Source organism: Equus przewalskii, chromosome 3 (assembly GCF_037783145.1).
Source record: "Equus przewalskii isolate Varuska chromosome 3, EquPr2, whole genome shotgun sequence".
Classification (NCBI taxonomy): domain Eukaryota; kingdom Metazoa; phylum Chordata; class Mammalia; order Perissodactyla; family Equidae; genus Equus; species Equus przewalskii.
The window spans coordinates 117327928-117351076 of NC_091833.1; the positions used below are offsets into that span (position 1 = coordinate 117327928).

General features: G+C 54.7%; 3 protein-coding genes across 20 annotated transcripts in view; 2 read left to right on the plus strand and 1 right to left on the minus strand.

The window, feature by feature from the left end:
* Positions 1-11817, plus strand: part of NOP14 (NOP14 nucleolar protein) — a 27620-nt gene extending 15803 nt beyond the window's left edge. For both annotated transcript variants that reach the window (XM_008532386.2, XM_008532388.2), the window contains 8 exons: positions 368-503; positions 4188-4289; positions 4838-4991; positions 6662-6821; positions 8827-8974; positions 10903-11021; positions 11227-11382; positions 11697-11817. In XM_008532386.2, coding sequence (XP_008530608.2) covers positions 368-503; positions 4188-4289; positions 4838-4991; positions 6662-6821; positions 8827-8974; positions 10903-11021; positions 11227-11382; positions 11697-11796 — 1075 coding nt within the window. In that variant the 3' untranslated portion in view covers positions 11797-11817. The remainder of the gene's footprint in view (positions 1-367; positions 504-4187; positions 4290-4837; positions 4992-6661; positions 6822-8826; positions 8975-10902; positions 11022-11226; positions 11383-11696) is intronic.
* Positions 11818-11966: 149 nt separating this feature from the next.
* MFSD10 (major facilitator superfamily domain containing 10) lies at positions 11967-20221 on the plus strand. 2 transcript variants are annotated; one of them, XM_008532375.2, is made up of 13 exons: positions 11967-15346; positions 15728-15943; positions 16053-16149; positions 16378-16481; positions 16819-16977; positions 17061-17222; positions 17576-17684; positions 17802-17913; positions 18171-18279; positions 18366-18456; positions 18582-18629; positions 18716-18805; positions 19062-20221. In XM_008532375.2, the coding sequence occupies exons 1-13, from the start codon at positions 14732-14734 to the stop codon at positions 19175-19177; spliced, it is 2028 nt and encodes a 675-aa protein (XP_008530597.2). In that variant the 5' UTR covers positions 11967-14731; the 3' UTR covers positions 19178-20221. The 2 variants fall into 2 exon arrangements, with proteins under 2 accessions (XP_008530597.2, XP_008530598.1); XM_008532376.2 differs by having other exon boundaries at positions 14263-15346; positions 15748-15943.
* Positions 20068-23149, minus strand: part of ADD1 (adducin 1) — an 85052-nt gene continuing 81970 nt past the window's right edge. For all 16 annotated transcript variants that reach the window (XM_008532382.2, XM_070615186.1, XM_008532380.2 and 13 more), the window contains one exon: positions 20068-22069. In XM_008532382.2, the coding sequence (XP_008530604.1) occupies positions 21711-22069 (359 nt within the window). In that variant the 3' untranslated portion in view covers positions 20068-21710. The remainder of the gene's footprint in view (positions 22070-23149) is intronic.

Sequence of the window (23149 nt, forward strand, 5' to 3'; positions counted from 1 at the left end):
AGCAGCACTCAATTTAAAATTTATGAATTGTTTATTTCTTGGATTTTTCTATTCACTGTTTTTGGACTGCGGTTGACCAAGGTTAACTGAAATTGCAAATGCAAACCCATAAATAAGGGGCTACTATAGATTGTTATAAGAAAACCACGGTGGTTATAAAAAACCATCGGAAAAATTATCTGGATCACCAAGAAGGCCAGCCAGAGAAAAACAGAAAAAGTGGATTCGTCCAAGGGTTTCCACTTCTGACTTCCTCAGTCAGCAGGTGACTTTGTAGGAAATGGTGAATGTGGGAGGTTTTGGAGTTTTTTCCTATGTTTTTGTTATCTAAAGTCATTCTCCCCTGACTTATGTTTCTGATTGACAGGCAGTTATATAATCTTTGCCAGATGTTTCCTGAATCTGCAAGTGACTCCATAAAATTTGTCCTCCGAGATGCCATGCACGAGATGGAAGGAATGATTGAGACGAAAGGCCGGGCTGCATTTCCAGGGTTAGATGTGGTAAGAAGCGGGGGCTTGGTGTAGTCCAGGCATTCGCCTACAGCCCCCAGAAGGGCCGATGATCGAGTACAGTGCACACGACTTGGAGAGGTGGGAGGGCGTGGCCGTGCCCTAGAGCTAGAGAGTGATCTGGACGGAACAGACCTGGAAGGATTGTTTATCCAGTAACAGTTAACTAAAACGTGTTTCATAAAAGAAGAAATTCTGGTTTGATTCCGTATGAATGGGGCTGTGTTTAGTCTTAATGGCAAAGATTTCAAGGCAAGCAGAAGGAGTGTCTTTTCCTGAGGACCCAGGCCTTAGGAAGGTGGGGCTGGTCTCTCTCAGTCTCAATGTCTGATCATTCGCTGGGACGTTTGAACCGCTCTGCGGTGTCTAAGTTTCATGACAGTCGTGTGCTGTATTGTCAACTTGAGTAACTTTGAAGAAATACTTGCTCAGTCTATTCCATTTTCTAGTCTTTGTGTTGAAATGAATTGACAATGACTAACAGAAACTTAAAAATATGAGATTTATGTTTATGGTTTTAATAGACTCCCGAAAATAGGATCTGAGCCAGTATCCATGAACCATCGCTGTGATGTTAGTTCTGTTGTGAGCCTCAACCCAATGCCCTGCTCAGACCTATCCCTGTTTAACCAGTGACTGGTGAGCTCCTAGAGCCGTGGGCCGAGGAGACTCCGTCTCTGCCTCCCGGGAGCCTGTTGCTGCTGTGGAGTGTTAGTGGGGAAGCTGTGTGGCCGGGGGCACAGCCAGGCTGCCCGGGCCTCAATCCCAGTTCCTTCGTCTGAGCTGTGTTCTGGCCTTTTTCCCCTTCTGCAAGTGGGGATGATGGTTACCATAATGCCTGCAGGCCCGACGTGAGAGTTCATGAGTTAATACACATAATGTGGTCCTGTCGCTGCCTGGATGCAGCTGTCCATAAACGGTGGCTGTCACCACCACCACTATCCCTTAGCTCAAACTGATGGTCTGTTGCTGGCGAAGTGAGGTGTGGGGTGGGGTGCCTGGGAGCCAGTGGGCCCTTGTTTCACCTCTGCTCTCGGCTCTTGTCTTCCTTGGAGTCCCAAACTGGGGGGGTCGACAGCTCTTGTGGAAGACCCTCCCGATAGTTCTGTGGTTAATACAGGGGCCCCTTCTGAGAGCAGAAAGGAGGAAATGGGGTCCCCTGGGCTGTGCCTGACATCTGAATTCACATGGATCAGAGTGATCTGGTTCTGGGCGCCTTGGAGGACTTGGTGCCTCAGGGCGAGACAGGACGTTCCGCAGGTCCTCCAGAGCCACGGTGCGGGGACACCTTCCTCCTCTGGTCTGTCATCCAGGCTTTTCGGTGCCTCGTGTCAGGGTGGCCTGTGGGTAGTCCCCTAAAAGTGCAGTGGCCTTCCATATCCACAGTTGCGCATGCGCTGGTGCACCCCCGTCAAGGAGCAGAAGGCCTGTTATCGTTGCATCTGTACCGAACGTGTACATACAGACTTTTCTTCCTTATCATTATTCCCTAAACAATACAGTATAACAACTATTCTCTTAGCATTTGCATTGTATTAGGTATTACAAATAATCTAGAGATGATTTAAAGTGCATGGGAGGATGTGTGTAGGCTATGTGTAAATACTACCCCATTTTCTAGAAGGAACTTGAACCTCGAGGATTTTGGTATCTACGGGAGGTCCTGAACCAGTCCCCCGCAGATACTGTGGGACAACAGTAACAGCTGGCCATTAGTCATCCAGACAAAACAGCCACATTTATGTTTTTAGACGTCATCATGGGAGGATGTAGTCGAGGCAGCTTCGTGTCTCGGAGACAGCAGGCTCCCTGCTTCCTCAGGGATATGGCAGGCTGGGCAGTGCGCAGGCACCCATCTCCAAGGCTGGCCCAGGACCACCAGGTGGCCGTGACATTACACCCCCGCCCCCACCCACCCAGTTTGACATGTTATCAGTCTCATTGTACCTGCCTTACTGCCTGATAGGAAATTAGACCCACACAGTTTCCAAGAAATAATGCCTTCAAGATTGGCCGTTGCTCAGAACCAGGGCCTATTGAGAAGCCAGAACAGAATTCTGGAGCTTTGTGGTCCGTTTGTCACATGAAGAGCAGATGGGGGCGTGAAACTCCACTGAGGAGGAAGAGCGGGGTTTGGAGAAGGGCTCCCCCCACCCCCCAGCGGCTCAGATCCTTCCAGAGACAGCTCAGCCACCCTCCTCCCCTCCTCTCAATTGGTGCTCTCCGACTCCTGTTAAAATTGCAGCATCTCGGCTCTGGCACACTCTCCTCCTGCCTTTGTTTTCCCAAGGCCACTGTCACCATCCACTGTCATATTTGCCGTTGCAGGCAAGAGAAGGGTTTCCCTCCTGCCACAGGAAAGGCTGTTCCAGAGACTTCTCTCCATCGCTAACAAGAGGGGCCCCTCCTCACAGCTGAACCAAAATGAGCTCCTGGCTTTCGAAACCAGCTCCAGCCGGGAAAAGGGCTCCTCTCACAGGCTGCTGCTAAGGTGTCCCTCGAATGCCAGCTGACAGACAGCACCGGAAGCTTCTGTCTTATCATTAGCTGTTGTGAAAACTTCAACTCTTTGTTTTGCTAAGGCAGTTTGTGAGATGTTTCGAGGTAAATAAGTATTTTCGAAAAGCTGTGGGTAGAAAGGAAAGGGACGTGTTTAGAATATTCACAGAGGCAGTGCAGGAGACTTCAGCTGACCCTCGCCACGGCCCTGCAAGGTGTCTGTGCGGTGAACTCGCCACACGGTGAGGAGGTTGGCTCGAGGAGCCCACCCGGGATGGCTGAGCCGGCAGGAAGCAGCATTAGAAGCTGATGACCAAGTGGGCGCTTGGCCGCTCTGCTGTACTGCGGGCGAGTTTCTGACAATTTTCTTTGGTCCAGAAAGTTGCTGCCTCTGTGCCCATCCCAGGTGATGGAGCCTTGGTTCCAGCTTCTAGTGTAGAAAAATGCATTATGTCTTATTGGACGGGAAGATAAATTTTCTAACCTAAGGTGCTAGAAGTTACCTCCAGCCAAGACGAGAATGGGATTCTTCTGGTGACAGCTGCTGTGGCCACTCTGAGAGCAGCTCTGCCTCATCTCCATCATGTCAGGACATGACGTAGAGACAGGCACGGGAGATGGGGAAACTCGGAATGCTTGCCATTCTTCCCAGCATGCTTCATAAAGTTGAAAGGGAAAGGAGAGGTTTTCTTTCTGACCTGGTGGTTCAGAGCAGAACGAATGGTGTCAGACCCTGAGAACTGGCTGCTTCCTCCTGAGCCGAGGCAAAGGGCAGTGAGCACCCAGTTGGCAAATGACCTCTGCCCCAGCCTTGTGAGCGTGAAGCTCCAGGACGGCTGGCTCGGGACAGGGTCGAAAACCCTCCTAGGCTCACAGGGCAGTGCAGGCTCATCCTGCTTCTGCTTCCCTGTCCACCAGAGAAACGTGCCTTCCAGAAGAGCCTGGCCATGTGTGGTGTGTGCGAGGGAACGGGTGTGCTCGAGTGAACAGGGAGGCGGTGAGGGGAGGTGCTGCCTGGCCACAAGGTGACAGAGGGACCGCATGGCATCTGTAGACCCTTGCCTGCAGTTCACCAGCAGTTTCAAAACCGGTTTTGCTCCTGGGCCCTCCGTAAGAGCAGTATTTTGAACTTCGTTTCACTGCCTTTAACTTGTGCGGTAACACTTTTCTTTCCAGCTCATTTATTTGAAGATTGCTGGGATGTTGTTTCCAACCTCTGACTTCTGGCACCCTGTTGTGACCCCGGCACTGGTGTGCATGAGCCAGCTCCTCACTAAGGTGGGTCCTTGCTTCCACCTGTGTGGGTCAGGCCCACTCCCTCAGAGCCAGCATCTCGGGGCTTTGTTGAGCAGGCGCGTGGCTGAACAAGGGTCCTGGAGACTGACCACTGGGGATCAGGCGTAAGAAAAGCTCATCCAAAGGGGTCTGTGAAGACGAGTCAGGAGCTCTGAGATCGGAAACGGCCCCAGCTCGCAGCTTCAGCAGCCCCAGACGAGCTTCTGGAGGGTGTGACCCCAGAAAACAGCCTTTCAAGTTGGTGGTGAAGGCATCAAATCTGCTATGGGGTTCTGATTCTCTTTGGCTTAAAAAACTTCAAATAGTTCCTCTCTGCTTGATCAGGCCTTTCATGGGGCGCCTTACCACAGTAATTGTGTGAAAAGTGGAGCCTTATGAGCAACAAAGCTCTTGGCTGGATTGAATCTCACTTGATTCGTGCAGGCGAAGCTCCGGGGCACACGGCTCACCTGGGAAGCCAGGTTGTCTGCCCTGCGCAGTGTTCCAGAACGTTGTTGCCGACCAGTAACTGCACCGTGTTCCTTCGCCAGTGCCCGGTCCGGTGTCTCCAGGACGTCGTGAAGGGTCTGTTTGTGTGCTGCGTGTTCCTGGACTACGTGTCTCTGTCTCAGAGGTTCATACCTGAGCTTATTAATTTTCTTCTTGGGATTCTTTACATAGCAACTCCAAACAAACAAAACCAAGGTGAGTTGATTTGAGGGAGCTTTCTCAAATATATTATACTTCGGGATTTTTTTTAAAGATTTTTAAAAGTAATTCATACTCATTATAGAATGTTTGGAATATGGAAAAGTAGAAAGAAGACAAAACCATCTGAAGTCCTACCACCCAGAGTAGCATCCTTTTTTCCTCTGCAAGGATGGGATCTGTGGACACACATTTTGAAAAAGTCAGGATCCTACTTTATGTGTCCAACTTGGTAGCCAGTAGCCACATGTGGGGAGTCTGAACTGAGACGCACCCCAAATGTACAGTGTACCCCAGACAGCAAAGACCACCAAAAATGTGTGAAATATCTCAGTTCCCTATATTGATTATGTGTCAAAATAACGTTTTTTTATTTCGGGTTAAATAAAGTCATTAAGATTTATCTTTTTCTCTTTACTTTTTTGAATGTGGCCACAAGAACATTTGAACTCCCTCGGGGCTCCCGTTTTATTTCTGGCGCAGCCGTGCTCTGTGTGGTTTCTACAGCGTCCCGAGTTTTGGAAGGAAAGATAGTCAAAAGCAACATTCTGATGAGAAGGAATTTTAGCATCTGTTGATCTTCTAAGTTCTTGTCCTCACCTCAGCTCCCCTCCGTTCCTCCGAGCAGCTCCCCGTGATGCCGGCCGCATCCAGATGCTTCCTCGCACTTGCTTCCCTTTCGGGATTGTCCGGGAGTTGCTTGGCCTTTGTCCCCTCGCGCTCTCGTGTGTATAGGACCGCTTTCCTGGCCTGATCGTAGGTCGCATCTCAAGGGCAAGGCCCAGATCTCCTACTCCGGCCCGTCTGTGGTGCTGGGCGCCGGGAATGCCCGCTGGGGCAGCGTTATTTCCGAATGTGCTTTGGCGTGTCCGGCACTCCCTCCAGATGAGTTTGCTAACTGTCACCTGCCCTTTTACTTTCCCCTCATAACCTCATAATGAAACTTGCCTGCGTGTAGCTCCTGCTCCCTGGCTGCACAGACCCCACGCTGCGTGCCCCTGCGTGCCAGGTGTCGTGGGCCCTGGGGAGGCACGGTCTAGCCCCGGGGGACCCCATCGGAAGATGATTGCAGTTCAGCGTGAAGGGCCACAGTGTGCACTGGACACTGGCCTTGGGGAAGGGGTGGGCCTACTGTTCGCTTGCTCGCCCCTCTCCCTTTGCTTGGCCACTGCCCACTTTGCTGTGCCTGGACCGTACCAGGTCCTCGTGCCCTTCCCCTGCAGGCTGCCCCTCTGCCTCCTTCACTCTTCCGGGTGGTGTCAGGGTTAAGACCTGCACACCTCTCAGGCCTTCGCTGGCGTTCACCTCTGGGACAGGCTTTCTCTGACCTGGTTAATTCTGCAACTGCCCCCACCCACCCAGCACTCCCGTCTGACCCTCTCGCCCTCCTCTGCTTCTCTTTTGTCCATTGTTTCCTTCTGATACTCAGTCTAGTTCTTTTGTGTCTTAGGGTATGGTTGACTGCCTGTCTCCCCACGAGGGCAGGGACGTGGTCTGGTTTTGAACATGGCCAAGCACCCTTGCCAAAGCTGTCACCCTATCTCTGCACATAAAAACCAGTGTATGTTTGTTAAAAGTGAACTTTCTAAAGGCTTTGCCCTGTAGAGCCTGCCCTGTGAGTCCAGTAACACTCAGAGACGTCTCTGTCCCGTCCCACCTGGAATTAGGTTACACTCTGGTGCACCCTTTCAGAGCCTTTGGGAAGAACTCGGAGTTGCTCTTGGTTTCTGATGAAGAGGACATGGCCACATGGCAGAGGAAAAGCCTGTCGCTTCATTGGGCGAGTGGACTGAAAGCCCAGACCAAGACAGAGGCCAACCACACCAGGTATGTGCAGGGCCTGGGGTTCCTGGGAGGGGGCACCTGTGCTTGAGCCGGGCACCACCCAGGACCCGGCCCAGCACCTCGAGGGTGCACCAGTGTTACCTCTGTTTGCAGATGATATGATAGCTGTTAGAGCTAATGAATTCAGCAAAGTAGCAGGATACAAAGTCAACACCCAGAAATCAGTTGCATTTCTGTATACAATGAACAGTCCCAAAAGGAAATTACAAAAACAATTCCAATGACAATACCATGAAAAAGAATTAACTACTTAGGAATTAACCAGGGAAGTGCAAGACTTGTACACTGAAAACTACAAAACATTGCTGAAAGAAATCACAGAAGACAGAAATAAATGGAAACACATCCCATGTTCATGGATTGGAAGATTTAATTGCCTCCAGGGGTTAGATTCAGCATAGGAGTTCTGTAGTCATAAGCATTCAGTCCATAGGAGGAGGAGGAGAATGGGGAGGGCTGGGGCTTTTGTTTTAAGCCCTGCTATTCTCTGTTTTTGTTTTGTTTTGTTGCTGAGAAGGATTCGCCCTGAGTTAACATCTGTTGCGAGTCTTCCTCTCTTTTTTTTTTTCTTTCTCCCCAAAGGGGATGATATGTACATAGTTGTATATTCCAGTTGTAGGTCCTTCTAATTCTCCTTTGTGAGCCACCGCTACAGCATGGCTACTGACAGAGGAGTTGTACGATTCTGCGCCTGGGAACTGAACCCAGGCAGCTGAAGCAGGGCGTGAGAAATGTAACCACTAGGCCATCAGGGCTGGCTCTCTGATTTTTTAAATTATGGATTATTTGAATTTTTTTTAATTTTCTAATTGTGTTAAAATACATAGGAAGTTTACTGTCTTAACCGTTTTTACATGTACAACTCATTGGTATTGTTAACACTCAGGTTGTTGTGCAGCCATCACCACCATCCATCCCCATGACTCTGCATTTTGTAAAATTGAAACTGTGCCCCCATTAAACAACAATTCCCCATCTTCCCTTCCTCCGGCCACAGGTACCCACCATTCTGCTTCCTGTCTCTGGATTTGACTACTCTAGGGACCTCATATAAGTGGAATCATACAGTATTTGTCCTTTTGTGACTGGCTTATCTACTTAGCATAAATGTCCTCAAGGTTCATCCATGCTGTAGCATGTGTTGGAATTTCCTTCCTTCCATTGTGTGTATACATCACGTTTTGGTAATCTGTTCGTCCGTCGGCGGACACTTGGGCTGCTTCCCCACTGTGGCTGTGGAAGGCTGCTGTAAATAAATGTCTCTTCGAGACCCTGCTTTCAGTTCTTTGGGTAGTTGCCCAGAAGTGGAATTGCTGCATCCCATGGCAGTTCTATTTTTAATTTTTTGAGGAGCCTGCACACTGTTTCCCACAGGGGCTATACCGTTTTACATTCCCACCAGCAATGGACAGGGTTCCAGTTTCCCCTCAGCCTCGCCAGCACTTGCTGTTTCCTGTCGTTTGGGTAGCAGTCGTCGTCATGGGTGTGAGGCGATAAATCATTGTGGTTTTGGCTTGCAGTTCCCTAATGACTACTGCTTTTCAGCTCTTTTCATGTGCTTTTTCACCGTTTGTATATCTTCTTTAGAGAAATGTTTATTCAAGTCCTGATGGCCAGGAAAGAAATACAACTTTCCCAGAATGTGTACTATTTTCAGCATATAACTGCTTGATTTTGCAAATAGTAGTTTAGAAACTAAAATGGAGCCTCAGGTTGGTGTTGCATTTCCCTAATGTTTTTCCTATTCAGGAAATGTGATGGTGTTTTCTTTAACGCCTAACACCCTGAACCGACAGCTGCTGCTGACATTGCCGGTGGGCATATATTTAACCTCAAGCTACCATGGCCTATGGCGGGTTTTCAGAGTCGTGTGTTGGGGATTTTAATTTTTTTAAGATTGTTGACTTTGTCAGTAACTGAAAGAGAGCGAGCTGCTTCCCTTCCCTTCCTTGCCTCTGCCCTGAAGCTGGATGTTGCCCCCTTGCAGATTGTCCTGCCTGGCCGTGTGTCTGGCTCTGGTGAAGCGCTGTGTGCTCATGTATGGCGTACTGCCGTCCTTCCACGACATCACGAGGCCCCTCAGAGCCCTCCTGACGGAGCACCTGGCAGACTGCAGTCACCCCCGAGAGCTCCAGGTGAGGCTTCCTGGCTACAGGGTCCTCTGCCCTGGCCTGGCCGTTTGCATGAGAGGGGAGCAGCTTAGCGGACATTTTGTCATTGGGGTTGCAGCCCGAGGAAGTAAGGACACCATCTTTACAATGGGAAACAAAATTAGAGCGAGAAAACTAAGCACAGGTAACTGTGCTGCTGGACTGAGCCTGGATCTAGAATTTTGTCCGAGAACTGTTACATTGTTCCATGCTCCTGTCAGCCTTCCTGCTGCCCACCAGGACCTAGACAGTGGCTCCGGGCTCCACATTCCTCCTGGGCCACACAAGTTTTCTGAGGACGGTCCCACTGTCCTGTACAAGGCGACAAGAAGCCGTGAAGGACGCCCTCGGTTTGACATGGAAACTCCCATGTGTGCGTCTAAATGACCGTCTTTAAGGCCGTCCGGTCCGTCAGCAGATCTTTGAGTTCTGCTTGAATTTCACTCTGATTCCTACTTCCCGCGCATGGCCCGCCCCCGTCTTCTCTCACTTGGTCTCCGGTCTCCTGACCCTGAAGTCATTCCACACCAGCCCTGGGATTCTCTTAGAGGGGAAGTCATTCCCCCAGTGGTGTCTAGTCCCATGATGACAGAAGGCAGAGTCAAGGCTGCAGTGCATGAGGCCAGGGCGACCTGGCCCTCCCCCTTAACATGCTCTCACCTCCTCATATGGGGTTGTCACACTTGCCCTTTCCTCTGCCTCTCCTCAGAGCCATGTGGCTTGTCCCCTTGCTTCCTTCAGGAAGCAAGGCCACCTGGGAGAAAGTGGCACCCACTGCTTGGCACTTCCCCTGCCTCTTCTCCATGGCATGACCACTGTCTTATCTCTACCCCACTAGGACATTGGCCCTGTGAGGACAGCAACTCGGCTGTCCTTCCTGGGAGTGTCCCCAGAGCCAGGGCAGACCAGCTGTTGTCCACACTGAGTCACGTCATCTTGTAGAAGGTTGATGAGGCTGAGGCATCAACACCTACCTCTACCTCCATCCACTTACTGTAGACGTGGCTGTGGCTTACCTTTTAAAGGACAGAGTGGCTGTCTGGTCCTGTGGGATTTGGGCTGGCCAAGGGGCAGTGATGGGGTTCACAGACCTGGGGTGAACTGAGCTGGTCATGCCTTGTGTGTAGTCCCCATGGAGACTGGGCGTTTGGCCCTCGGAGTTAAATGTCTGGACAGGGGGTTAGGGGTGGCTGTGCCCATGGTGCAGGAAGCCTGAGTTCCAGGACACACCTGTGCAAGGGGAGAGGCATGGAACCAGCATCAGTGGGCTACCTTCTAGAAAGTTCCTCAGAAGCCCCAGCCAACTCTTGGAAGCCAAGGCCATGATGAAAGTACCTTAACTGTCTGGTTCGATTGTAATGAAAGTAAGGTCAAGTCACAAAGACTGCTCGGTGCCTCATCATGTGGGTTCCCGTTCGCTGCCTCTGCACCTGACTCCCCAGGGTGCAAGGGAAGGCCTCTCCCATGTGTCCGTAGAAGGGGGTCCCTAGTGCCCAGCACAGTTTCCTTGGGAAAGAAGATGCCGTTATGTTTGCTAAATGCTAGAAGCAGTGACTGTCCTTACTTCCAAGATCAGTCTCAGTGGGTCTGTAGCACTGCCAGGCTGGGCAGCGTGAGGAAGGAAGTGACCTGTCCCCTTTCACATCAGCAGGAAGATGGAAGCTCCCACTATAGCTGGGCCACATCTGTGAGCACGGCTTCTTTGCACCCACACCCCTGTATCTTGCAGATGAGGCGAAGGGCCCAACGGGCAGTGACAGCAGGAGGGTCTGAAGGAGGCAAGGTCTCCCTGTGATGAGGCTGCGATGCTTTCTGTCCCCCTTCCTCCCGGAGGCCACAGAGCCTGTTGGAGGAGCTCATGAGGCCACATGGTGGGCAGGCCCATCACAGTGTCAGCTGTTTTCTTGTTTCAGGAGCTGTGTCAAAGCATATTGACAGAAATGGAAAACCAGAAGCATCACTGTCAGCCGCTGATCTGTGAGAAGAGCAAGCCAGTGCCTCTGAAACTGTTCACCCCCCGGCTGGTCAAAGTGTGAGTCCAGCAGGCTCCCCTGCCCTCCCCCAGCTCCAGCAAGCGCCCAGGGAGATCAGGGCTGTGGGCTCAGCCCCAAGTTGATGAGGGGGAGGCCAGCCTTGACTCGAGGCCTCGGGGAGAAGCCCCACCCAGAGCAGACGGCTCTGGCTGAGAGACGGGGCAGACTAGACTCACCTCCTCGACGCTGGCTTTCCTCTTGTAGCCTCGAGTTTGGAAGAAAACAGGGAAGCAGTAAGGAGGAACAGGAAAGGAAGAGACTGATCCACAAACACAAGCGTGAATTTAAAGGGGCCGTCCGGGAGATCCGCAAGGACAACCAGTTCCTGGCTCGGATGCAGCTCTCAGAGATCATGGAACGGTGAGCGAACCCGTGGTGTGCCGTGGTGGGGGGCCCACAGCTTCACGCTGCGTTCCCAGCTGGTGGCCCTGGGCCCCTCTTGGGCAGTGCTGGGGGAGGGCGCTGGTCCCTCCCCTGCCCAGATGCCTGGCGCTCACAGGCTCAGCTGGGGCTGAGGGCTGGGCCAGGCAGGTTCGTTCCCCTGCTTTTCCTCCATCTGCATTCGACATCGCAGTTGGAGGCCTAAGGGGGTTCTGAACTGCTGTTGGGTCAGATACGAAAAAGGCAAGATGTCCTCCAAAGACTAATCCAAAAATGGGCTTTTTTTTTTGAAGGGATGCGGAAAGAAAGCGAAAAGTGAAGCAGCTTTTTAACAGCCTGGCTACCCAGGAGGGTGAATGGAAGGCTCTGAAGAGGAAAAAGTTCAAAAAATAAATAGTTTTATCCGTTAGGCAAGGAGATGCTGTCTGTGGAAGTGGTCAAGGGTGCCGTTGTGGCAGAGTGATGTGGTGTTTGCTCTCCTTCAGTTTCTGTTAAAACACCTCTCCTGATGAAATGCGCTTTTGTACTTGGGAGCGGCCTCCTGAGAGCATCTGCTAATAACTAGAAGCGTTTCCTCCAGTCCAGACAAAGCTCAGTCAATCACAAGATTTGGGACTTAGGAAATCCTGGCCAGTGCTGTTTTTGGTCAACCAAGGACATTTCCCTGCGTGTATAGAATTCGGAGTGTTAAATGACGTTATGTAAATTACAGTTTCAATTATAAATGAAACAAGGTTGCAGACAGCTCAGAAATGAGAGAAGAAAGAACTTGCCCATAATCCCAGCACCCTGACAGCCGCACGGGGCACTGTCCTCATTCGGTCTTGGCTTGCTGCTTTAGGGTGCCGGCCTTGGTTCTGGAGGGCGGGCTGCTGGGGAAGCTGGGAGGAGGTTGGGCCCTGTCTGCACTGGCCCAGGGGGCAGTCTTCAAAGTTTTGAGCCAGAGTAAGTTGGAAGATGCAGAGGCCATGGTTAAGGTCCCAAGCTTGTAAGTTAAACAACAAAGTGCTGGCTTTTCATCCTCTCTGCACTAACCAGAAGGCTTCTTAAGGATGGAGGAGCAAGGGTAGTGTGTGGTTTGCTGAACCCCAGAGAGGCTGTGGGCTGCAGGTAGTGAAGGAGCCCTCCTGCCCGCCTTTGTGGCCCCCATTGAACTGCACAGCCTGGCACAGGGCTACTTCCTTGCACAGAGCCATCCCTGAAGCTGCCGCTGCCTCCCTGAGGGAGTGCTGAGGTGGGAAGGTCCCCCGTCCCTTCCCCCACCTCAGTCTTGCAGGATGAGGCACTGGGGTCTTCACTCCCCAGGTGACTATAGGACACAGTGCCAAGGTCTTGCCCTTCAGAGCCAGCAGGCTGGGGTGGCACGAGGCCAGTGTCACACAGCATGTGGTCACACTGAACAGCCCTGCAAGGTCGTGGAACATGTGTTAAGAAGCCTGTCCCTGAGGTCACACAGCCACAGCAGTGACCATGGCGAGACCAGGGATTAGCCAGACTGGATGTGGGGGAGGTAAGGAAGAGAGTGACAAGTATCCCACTTCTGGCTCCCCCAGCAGGGCAGTGGGAAGAGTAGGTTGGTGGGGTTTTAGGAGTTTCAACATGTTGGAGCTCAGAATGCAGACAGGGCCAGAGCGCCCCCTGGTGGCGAGCTGAGCTCAAGCCAACATTGCCAAGAGCAGTCTTGGGTTTGCGGAATGAAAGGGTGGACGGAAGCAGCTGCGCTGAACCAGATTCTTGCCGGGTGCATGGCTCCACAAATCCAGAAGGCCTGGCAGTTGTCACATTCACCAACCAGGTTGGCTTCACCTTGTCACTGTGTAGGCCGGGCCTATGGTTAATGTCAGACAGCGTCAAGATTTCATCCCCATGTAAATGCTCTCTGTCACGCAGTTGCTACATTAATTCACCAAGCCCCTGACTCTGGACACTCGCCCAGCTGTTCCAGGAAAGTGGGACGAAGTCAGGTGCCGAGGTTGAAATGTGCCAGCAACAAGCTCATAAAGCCCCAGTTTTATGGACCATGTGTCGTCTGAACATACCCCTCTCTGCCCACCCTGGGCCTCTCCCCAGCCCCACTCCAGACATAATTCTTGGAAAGGTCAGTATGGATGTAGATGGCTCATTGCAGCCCTGCCTCCTGCTCCTTACAAAGGGAAGAATAGAGAATGGGTTGTGGAAGAAGGTGGTTATGAAACCCAGCTCTGGCCACCTGGCCAGATGCAGAAAAAAGGACCATTGTGAGTATTTCCATATGAGTACAATTGCATATGTATCATCCAACTCCATTTCTTCCCGCCTCCCCTCCACTACCATGTAATGTAAGAAGAGGTAACGTCCGTAACTTACATCTCAAGTGTGTAAGTTACAGACCACTAAAGGGGGAACTGGCTCAGCTGGCAGAGTGAACATCACCCAAACAAGGATAAAGGGACATTGTGTCCTTTTTGGGAAAGAGCTACGGGTCTTCTTTTGGGTTGTAGGTAGAATAATTGCTTATGTTAGGCATGAGTGTGACTGCTTTTATCTTTATTTGGAAATTTAGTATAGATTAAAGAGGGGTGTAAGTGCCAGATTGACAAGGGCTGGACGGTGGTGCTTCATCATGTCAACTTGGAAGCTGAACTTCATTTCCAAGAATTCCCTTACCCATTTGTTTCCAGTTAGGGTGGGCCACAGAGTCGCTTGAATGTTTAGAAGATGGAAGGAAGTGGGAGTGAAGGGCAAGGGTGCACGTCAGGTGTTGGCGTCCAGAGTTCCTCCAGCAGCCCTGGAGGCTCTTTCTCCAGCCTGCAACAGCTGCGAGTGGCCCCCCACCAAGAGCACCGGCTCCTCCTCCAGGTGATTCCAGGCCACAAGGACAGGGGAGAGGCAGACGTGCTGCCAGCTCAATCCTGTGGCTTTCAGTGGTTTCTGCTCCCCTGATTTCACATCCCTCCTTCCTCCTCACTCGGCTGCCCAGAAATTTCAGGCTCAGCCCCAGACGCAGAAGAAACAGTCCAACTGAGGTACAAGCGTATGAGCTCAAACCCGTGGGACCCATGCACAGCGGTCGTGCTGCCAGCCCTACGCCTGGGGCTGCTGGTATATTTGTGGGTGATAGGCTGTGTCGGAGACACCCAAGTTGGCAGGACCGGAGTGCGGAAGGAGGGTCCGGTCGGGGCTGGACCCCACCATACGGTGGGGTTGGGGGTGGAGGACCCAAAGCTCCGGGGTCCTTAGAGTCATCCCCGCTGGGTACAGGTTGGCGGGCAAATGAGACTGGCCTGTAAGGCACGTTCGGCTCTGAATCCACCCCCGCCAGGACCAGGGCTCAGCAACTGCGGGACGGATGGCAGCAGACCCCCCACCCCCCGCGTGTGGGCCCTGTGCAAGGGGACCTGGGCCCCAAGACCCGCCAGGACGCTGCTGCTGGACCCCGGCCCGGGCCAGGCCTGGAGCCTCGCGGCCTGGGGGTCGGGGCCCGCAGCCCCTCTGGATCCGCTCAAACTCGGCAGGGGCGCCGCCGCCCCGCATAGCGTCACGCCGACGCCGCAGCAGCCAGGGTCCCAGGGGCAGCGCGCGCGGACGGTGGGAGATACGGCGGCGCGACCGACCTCGCCCAACTGCCGGCCCAAGACCAAGCTGGCCGGAAAAGGAAGCGCCGGCGGTCCGCCCACTTCCGGGGCGGGGCGAGGGCGAGGCCGGGCGTGACCGACGCACCCGCCAGGCTCTGAACCCGGCAGCCCGCGTGGCTGTGTCTTCTGTGTCCGTCCGTCCTTCCGTCCGTCTGTCCGTCCCGAGCGCGCGGCCGCGGCAGGTGCAGGGCGGGGCTCGCGGTCCCGGGCGGGGGTGCTCCCGCATCCAGGGTGCGCGTTGCGTTCCCGCCCCGGAGGCGAGCCGGGCACGGGCGGGGGTCCTGTTCTCCAGCGCGCAGGGACTCCTGCACCCGCCCGGAGCCGCCCAGGTACCGCCCTCCACTTGGGCTTCAGTTTCCCCGTCCGCTCCGTACGAGGACGTGGGCAACTGCGTGGGGTGGGCCGGGGTGGTGTCCAAGGCTGCGATGCTCCCACCCCGACCCCTTGGGACGGTTGGCTTCGGTGGCTGTGGTTTCTTTGCGCAACCCCCGCAGCCTGAGTTTCCTGCTGCCCGGAGTCGGGGGAAGGGCGCACAGAAGGACCCCCTGGGTTGGGTAATGGGCACCCCTCAGCAAGGCGGGGCAGGCACTCCCTTTAGGGTGCTCGCTGGCTGTTAGTGGGTTGGGGCATGGCGGGAACTGGGGAACTCGGTTTCCCCCGTGGTTGGGTAGGCGCCTGAGGCTCGGGTACCCAGAGGTGCCCTCTTGCAGACCTGCCACCCCTCGGCCAGGCAAGATCAGAGCGGCCCCATCATGGGCTGGGGATCCGGCGGCAGCTGCACCCCGCGCCCACCCATCCGCCAGCAGCCAGCGTCGGAGCCCCGCGTGGTCACTGTGATCTTCCTCGGCCTCCTGCTGGACCTCCTGGCCTTCACTCTGTTGCTGCCCCTGCTGCCTGGGCTGCTGGAGAGCCACAGCCGTGCCCACGTGAGCCCTCCCCCATGTCCTGATGACCCCTCACCCCTGCGATGGCTGTCCACTGCTCCAGTCCTGTCAGGGACTCCCCCAGCCTTTGTCATGCTTCCTTGTTCCCCAGGACCCCCTCTATGGCTCATGGCAGCGAGGGGTGGACTGGTTTGCTGCAGCCATCGGGATGCCAGCAGAGAAGAGGTACAACAGTGTCCTGTTCGGAGGTATGGCCCTGAGCCCCACACTGGGGGCCCACTAGGGTCCTATCTTCCTGGACCCTTCCCTCTTCACTCCCTGGGCTCCTGCCAATCCCAGGTCCTTGTCCATGCCTTTTTGCTCCCAGGCAGTCTGCCCACTCTCCCAGTGGAGTGTCCACTCTCCATGAGGTCCATCTCAGTGTGATCAGACCCTGGGAACTAAGGGGTAGTGACCATGACCTCTGTGTCTTTCAGGTCTGATTGGCTCAGTCTTCTCCTTCCTGCAGTTCGTCTCAGCGCCACTTGCAGGGGCAGTGTCTGACTGCCTGGGGAGGCGCCCAGTGATGCTGCTGTCCCTGGTAGGGGTGCCCATGGTGTAGGAGCATACAGCCTCCTCCCACCCACCCGGCAGCCCTCTGGGGAGAAAAGGGGCGGCTGTGGGCCCTTCATGGTGCCTCACGGGCCCTCGTTGCCTCCTGGGGGTGGTGCATGAAGGGGCAGTGACTCCTGTGGCTAAGCCAGGCTGCTCCAGAGCTGCTCCTGCCACTTATGGGGACACTGGGAAGATGAGTGGTCCTTGAATGCTCCAGAACAGGGCAGGGTCCCGGGGGTGTTGCCTGGGTTTGCTGGCCACCCCCTGGGCCCCTTCTGGCCTCAAGTGACCATGCCTGCCCCTTGGCCCCTGCCCTGAGGCAGGCTGGTCTGGCCGCCTCGTATGCCGTGTGGGCTGCCTCCAAGAGCTTCGCGGCCTTCCTGGCCTCCAGAGTGATTGGAGGCATCAGCAAGGGGAATGTCAGCCTCTCCACGGCCATCGTCGCTGACCTGGGCTCACCTCCTGCCCACAACCGAGGCATGGTGAGTGTACACACTGGGGAATGAGAGGTCAGGGGCTCTTGGGCCTGGGTCTCCCTGCCTAGCTCAGGCGGCTTTCTCCCCAGGCAGTCATCGGGGTGGCCTTCTCACTGGGCTTCACACTGGGCCCCATGCTTGGCGCCTCCCTGCCCCTGGAGATGGCACCTTGGCTTGCCCTGCTCTTCGCAGTCTCTGACCTGCTGTTCATCTTCTGCTTCCTGCCAGAGACGCTGCCCCCAGAGAAGCGGGTAAGGTGGGACCCAGAAAGAAATTACTGACAGGTCCAGAAGTTGGGGGCTATGTTCCATGGGTCTGTAGGGATGCTTGTTGTGTATACGAGTCCCAGATGCCAGGGGAGGCCAGGCTGTCTTCTGCTGGTGTCCAGAGGCTCTTGGGACCACAGTACCTCCTGGGACCCCTGCGGTCCCTAGACTCCCCCCCACCGCCTCTAAAGCCTTGCAGGTGGACTAGAGGCCAAGTTGGCTGGGGCCCTGCAAGGTTCAGGGGCTGAGCAGGTTCAGTCATGCCTGTCCCCAGGCTGCCAGGCCTGGGGATGCCCCCATCCTCCTGGCAGGCTTTGCCAGTTCTGCCCCCACCCTAGGCATCCTCCATCACCCTGGGATTCCAAGCTGCTGCCGACCTGCTCAACCCCCTGGCCCTGCTCCACTTCTCGGCTGTGGCCCATGGCCAGGACCCACCCACTGCAGACAGTAAGGAGCCGCCCTCCTCATGAGGGTGGGTCTGTTGCTCCCTCGGGCTGCCTGGGGTTCCCCCAGCTGCTGTCGGGGCTGTGGACCCCTTACAGCCCCTTCCCTGCTGCTCCCCAGGGCTTGGCAGTCTGCGCCGCTTGGGCCTGGTCTACTTCCTCTACCTCTTCCTGTTCTCGGGCCTGGAGTACACATTGAGCTTCCTCGCACACCAGCGCTTCCAGTTCAGCAGGTGGGAGTGTGGGGCCCTTGGAAGGACCCTGCCTGGGGACACCCTGCCATCTCCCCATGCTGACCCCCCTGCTTCTGGGCTGACTCTCGTGCTGGCCCATGTCCCAAGGCCCAGCCAAGGAACCTGGGGCAGCCGGTGGCTCACCCGGAGGATGGGTGACAAACAGGCTGTCACCCGGGCTGCCTGGCTCGGCATGTCACAACAGGGGTGGTCAGCCAGCCTGCAGGGCTGGGACGCTAACAGCTCCCCCCTCCTAGCCTGCAGCAGGGGAAGATGTTTTTCTTCATCGGTCTCACCATGGCCACCATCCAGGGCGCCTACGCCCGGCGGATCAGCCCTGGCAGGGAAATTGCAGCTGTGAAGCGGGTACAGGACTTCCCCAGGGGTAGGGGGACAGGTGGTGTCCTGAGCTCTGCAGGAATGGGTCCTGAAGTCTGCCATGCTACTCCTAGGCCATCCTGCTGCTCGTGCCCGCCTTCCTCCTCATCGGCTGGGGGCACACGCTGCCTGTGCTGGGCTTGGGGCTGCTGCTCTACTCCTTCGGTGAGTGGGCCCGGCCAGGCTAGAGGCGGGGCAACGGGGGGCTGGGGACCGGGAATCCTTCTAGGTCACAACCCCACTGGCCTCTCCTCTGGGCTGACGGGCACCTCCCTGATGTCTCCTACCAGCCGCTGCTGTCGTGGTGCCCTGCCTGTCCTCCGTGGTCGCTGGCTATGGTGAGAGGCTGTTCTCTTGACTGAGGCCACCCTGGGTGGGAGGAGGCTGGTGGGCACCTGATGGCCTCTCCCTCTCTCCCCTACAGGCTCACCCAGGCAGAAGGGCACAGTCATGGGCACACTGCGGAGCCTGGGTGCCCTGGCTAGGGCGGCAGGGCCCATGGTGGCTGCCTCAGGTGAGGGCCGTGGGACAGCACTCAGGGCATGCTGTGTGCCCTGGAGAGGCCAGGCCAGGCCCGGGGGCTGCCAGCCCATGCTGGAGGCCACACAGCCCCTCCTGGCCTCCCTCAGCTGCCTGTGTCTGCTCCTGCCTGCTTGGTTCCAGCCACTTAACCCCACAGCTCAGTCCTGCTGTCCTGGGGCCAAGAGGCGGGCAAGGGCAGGGTGGACACGCAGTGGGCCTCTGTCCCCACTCATGCTGTCTCTCCACAGTGTACTGGCTGGCCGGGGCCAGGGTCTGCTACACCGTGTGCTCAGGGCTCTTCCTGCTCCCCTTCCTCCTCCTGCGGAACCTGAGGCCTCCAGCACAGACAGTGAAGGCCGAGTAGCTGAACTGGCCCTGCCCCAGCCTGGGGGAGCTGAGGCAGGAAGTGGGAGGCCTAGGGCCAGGACCACTCCCCACTGCCCCCTTGACCCCTCCCTTTCCCCTGGGGCCCAGCCCAGGAAGGCCCAGGGCCTACAGCCCCAGGGGACCCAAGACACTCCTCTCCCACTCCCTGGTGTGGACCTGGGCAGCCCTGTGGAGCAAGGTCAGTGACTCCAAAACCTTCCAAGCTTTCTGCCTGCTTTTTACGCAGCGACACAGGAGATCAGTCAAGCCTCTGAATGACAGAATATAGCAGCTATTTTATACCAAGTGCCTTTCTCCAGTACACAGCTCTGCCTCATCACTCACCACCCTGGGAGACCCCTAGGCACCAGAAGCAGCAGCTTGAGCTGAATGGCTTCTAGAGCTCCATTGACAAGAAGAGTACAAGGCTCCCCACAAACCTCAGTGTCCCTTCTGCACGATGGTGAGGGTGGGAAGCCAGATGCAGGACCCTCCAAGCCTGAGGTGTGCCCTGCACCCCGGCACACTGCGGGGGAGGGGCCCCTCTGCTGGGCCCTCCCTATCACAAAGCCCGCCTCTACCTGTCTGCTCAGCTGCAGCGAGGCTGAGACTTTGGGGTCTGCTCAGACTGGGGACACAGGAGTGTCAGGACAGCTTTCTGGTGCTCTGTGGGCCCTGCCCAGCAGGCCCGTGGCCACCACCTTCTGTCCCAGTGGAGAAGCAAGCTGGCACTGAAGCAGGCAGCTCTCCCCAGTCCAAAGCGACAGTGTTTAATCAAGAAATAAACACTTGGGGATCTTTTTTTGGAACATGAGATGAACTTCTGGAAGTCCTATTTTAAAGGAACAAAGAAAAAAATAAAATGTAAAACTGCTTCCCAGATTTAGATAAGGTAACTGCTTAAAGAATTTTATTTGTGAGTAAAACATGTTACAGTGAAGAAAGGACGTAGGACCTGTCCTCCCAAGCCTGTGTCGTATATGCCACTAAACTTCATGTTGTAATACAAAGAGTTAAAATAAACTACAAAAGTGAAATTAAAGTCACTGCGTATGTTGGGTAAAAGGAAGCGATCAAAGGGGGAGTCCACGTTAACCGAAGAAGAGGGTGACGCTGGAGAACGGGGACATCGCCTTGGCAACAAAACAAGACAAGAAAAGCAGCTTGCTCGCCAGGAAGCTCAAAGCAGTGGGCATTGGCATGCAGCCAGCCTCAGGTCCTGCTTGGGTGTCGCATTTGGGGGACCCGAGCACAGGTCTGGCACTGGGTCCATCAAGGGCACCCTCCTCCCCAGGGGGGCCTGTCTTGGGAGCAAACAGACTTGCCTACACCTAGTTAGGCTGACACTGGGCAGCTCCTGAAATGGGTCACCCTCGAGGAGTCCACCTGGCCATCCACTAGTTCCCACTAAGCAGCTTCACGCTATTTTCCAGGGATCTGAGTTAAGTGAGAATTCACAATAGTGTCAAACAAGGACAGCAAGTTACGGCCCCAAAAAGTGACTGGTGGGAGATGTCAGGTGGGGACCACCAGGGCCGACTTCTACTTTGAGCTACCTTTTATCGAAACTAGGGTATCTTTCTGGCTGAGTTAAAGAGTAGGTTAAATCCCTTCTCAGTTCCAAAAGCCCCAAAATAGGTGAGCAGCGCTCTGCAGCAGGCCCCAGACGGAAAACTAAAGCAGAAAGTGAAGTGGCCCGTTCATGTTGCCAGTCAAAAATGTGGAGTGAATTGCAAGCCTGCTGAAATAAAATTCTAGAAAGGACTCTTCCCCCTCCTGATGTACCTTCCCTATGACAGGAATCTAGAGACTCCAGTAAGAAACTGTGAGCCCCTCAATCTGTTTTTGGCCACGGGGTGAGCTTTTAGACCATGCATAGGTTGCGTTGGGTATAAACAGGCCCATTGGCTATTGGGGTTTCCGGCTCAGCCAAAACCCACCTCTCAGAGGCTGCCATGATGCCCTGGGCTGTTGGCAGGCACACGAGTGTTTTCACAGGACTGAGGCTTTGTGTGTATGAACAAAGAGATCACTGAGTAGATAATGCCGGCAGGAAGCTACAAGTCTGCTTCAGTCACCTGAGACCTTGGGGTGAAGGGAAGCCTAGCAGAGACAGAGTATGGGTTACTTCACAACAGGAAGGAGAGCAAGAGAGGTCAAGGCCAGAGCCAGCAGGGCCTCAGACCGTCCAGCCAGGACCATGACTTAACACCCCAGGGGAGAGCATGCCACCAAGGAGGAGACTGAGATGAGCCAAGGTGCTGGTCCCGGCAGGGCAGGATGCAGAGGTGGACACGGAGAGCAAGTCTCCCCCAGAATCTGAAGCTGAGGGCCCGAAAGTGGGCCGGGCAGGAGGGCCACTGTGTGCACACACGAGGTTAGCACCAGTCTACGTGGGGATTTGGTCACGCCGTGAGGGGAGCTCGAGCGATGTGGAGGGATGGGCTTTTTGCATTCCATTACACAAGAAGACAGAACACAAGACACAATCAGGGACAGTCTGGTGGCGTCAGTTTGTGCAGGACAGGCCTTCAGGAGTCGCTCCTCTTCTTGCTCTTCTTCAGGAAGGAGGGGGTGCGGAATTTCTTCTTCTTTTTGGATGGGGACTTGCCTGGAGACCCATCGCTGCCAGGGTCCACAGCAGCCCCCTCTTCGGCAGCCGGGGAGGCAGCCTCTTCAGCCACCTGGACTGGGGCTGGCTCGGGGCCGGCCACTGTGGGGGACCTGGTAGGGCTTGGAGGCCCATGGGCTTCACAAAGCCCCTCCTCCTCCTCCTCCAATGCTGGGAAGCCAAGCGCTTCTGAAGGCTCATCAGGGGACAGGTCGGGGAGAGTCGGCTTGAAGGTGGCGGCATCACTGTCATCTCCGGGAGTGGGCTCCTGTGGCAGGTCTGGTGGGCGGGGCAGGAGAGACAGGGTTAAAGGGCAACTGCCCAGACCTCAAAGAGGGACCTCGAAATAGGCAGTGCCATTCACAGACACTGCCACTATATTCGACTCTAGGGATTTTTAACCAAGAATAAGAAAACTGAAGGTATACTCTACTTCAAGGCTGGATGCAGCTCACAGTACAAAACGAAGACTCAATCTCAGGGCAGTGTTTAGCTCCTTCTCATGGATGGACATCCATCCATGACAAAACCAGACTCAGTCCCGGGGCCTTGGACCCCAATCACAGAGAGAGTGACCAAAGCAAGCTGAGAACATGTTCAGCAGTATGATGTTCTGTGTTAACACTTGAAAAGAAGTTTGCTCTAGAACCCTAAGGGCACATATTAGTAGTCTTGACATTAAGCCTAAATTTGGGTCCACAACACCTGGTCTCCCCCAAGGAGAAAACCATTGAAAACCATGGCAGCCAATGCAAAACCATGCATTAATTCACATGAGCACCCATGTGCACATCAACATCAAACAAAATACAGCCATTTTAGGCTGGAGAAGTAATCAAAAGAAAAGAGATGAAGTGTCAGGTAAGGGGTTGGGGCAAAAATTAAGCCCTCCTAACAATTTGAACATCGAAACCCAAAAGAGCAAAATGTAACTTGTTTGAGAGAAACAGCCTGAAGACGGGTTTCCAGTGAAGGTTCCCATCACAAGATTTCTACACTGACCTGGGGGAAGCCAGTTTTGTAGATTTCTAAAAACAGCCTGTAAAGTTATACGCAATTGGCAGGTTAGGCAACACCAAACTGTTTAGTACTTAAAAATCAAACCAAACATCAGGACGGTGACACGGAGCGAGTGAGCATGGGAGAGGAGCTGACGCAGGAGCTCTGGGCCCCGAACACAGCACCTGGGCTCTGGTCCACTGGAGCTGCCCCATCCATGCCCCGGGAGTCAGCCTCCACCGCAGGCTAATTAAATTCCCTTTTTAATTGGGGCAGGAGGGAGTTAGGATTCACTCTGCAAAGCATGCAGACATTGCCTGTGGGTGCTCAGGGGAGCTTTTACCATTTGACCAAATGTCA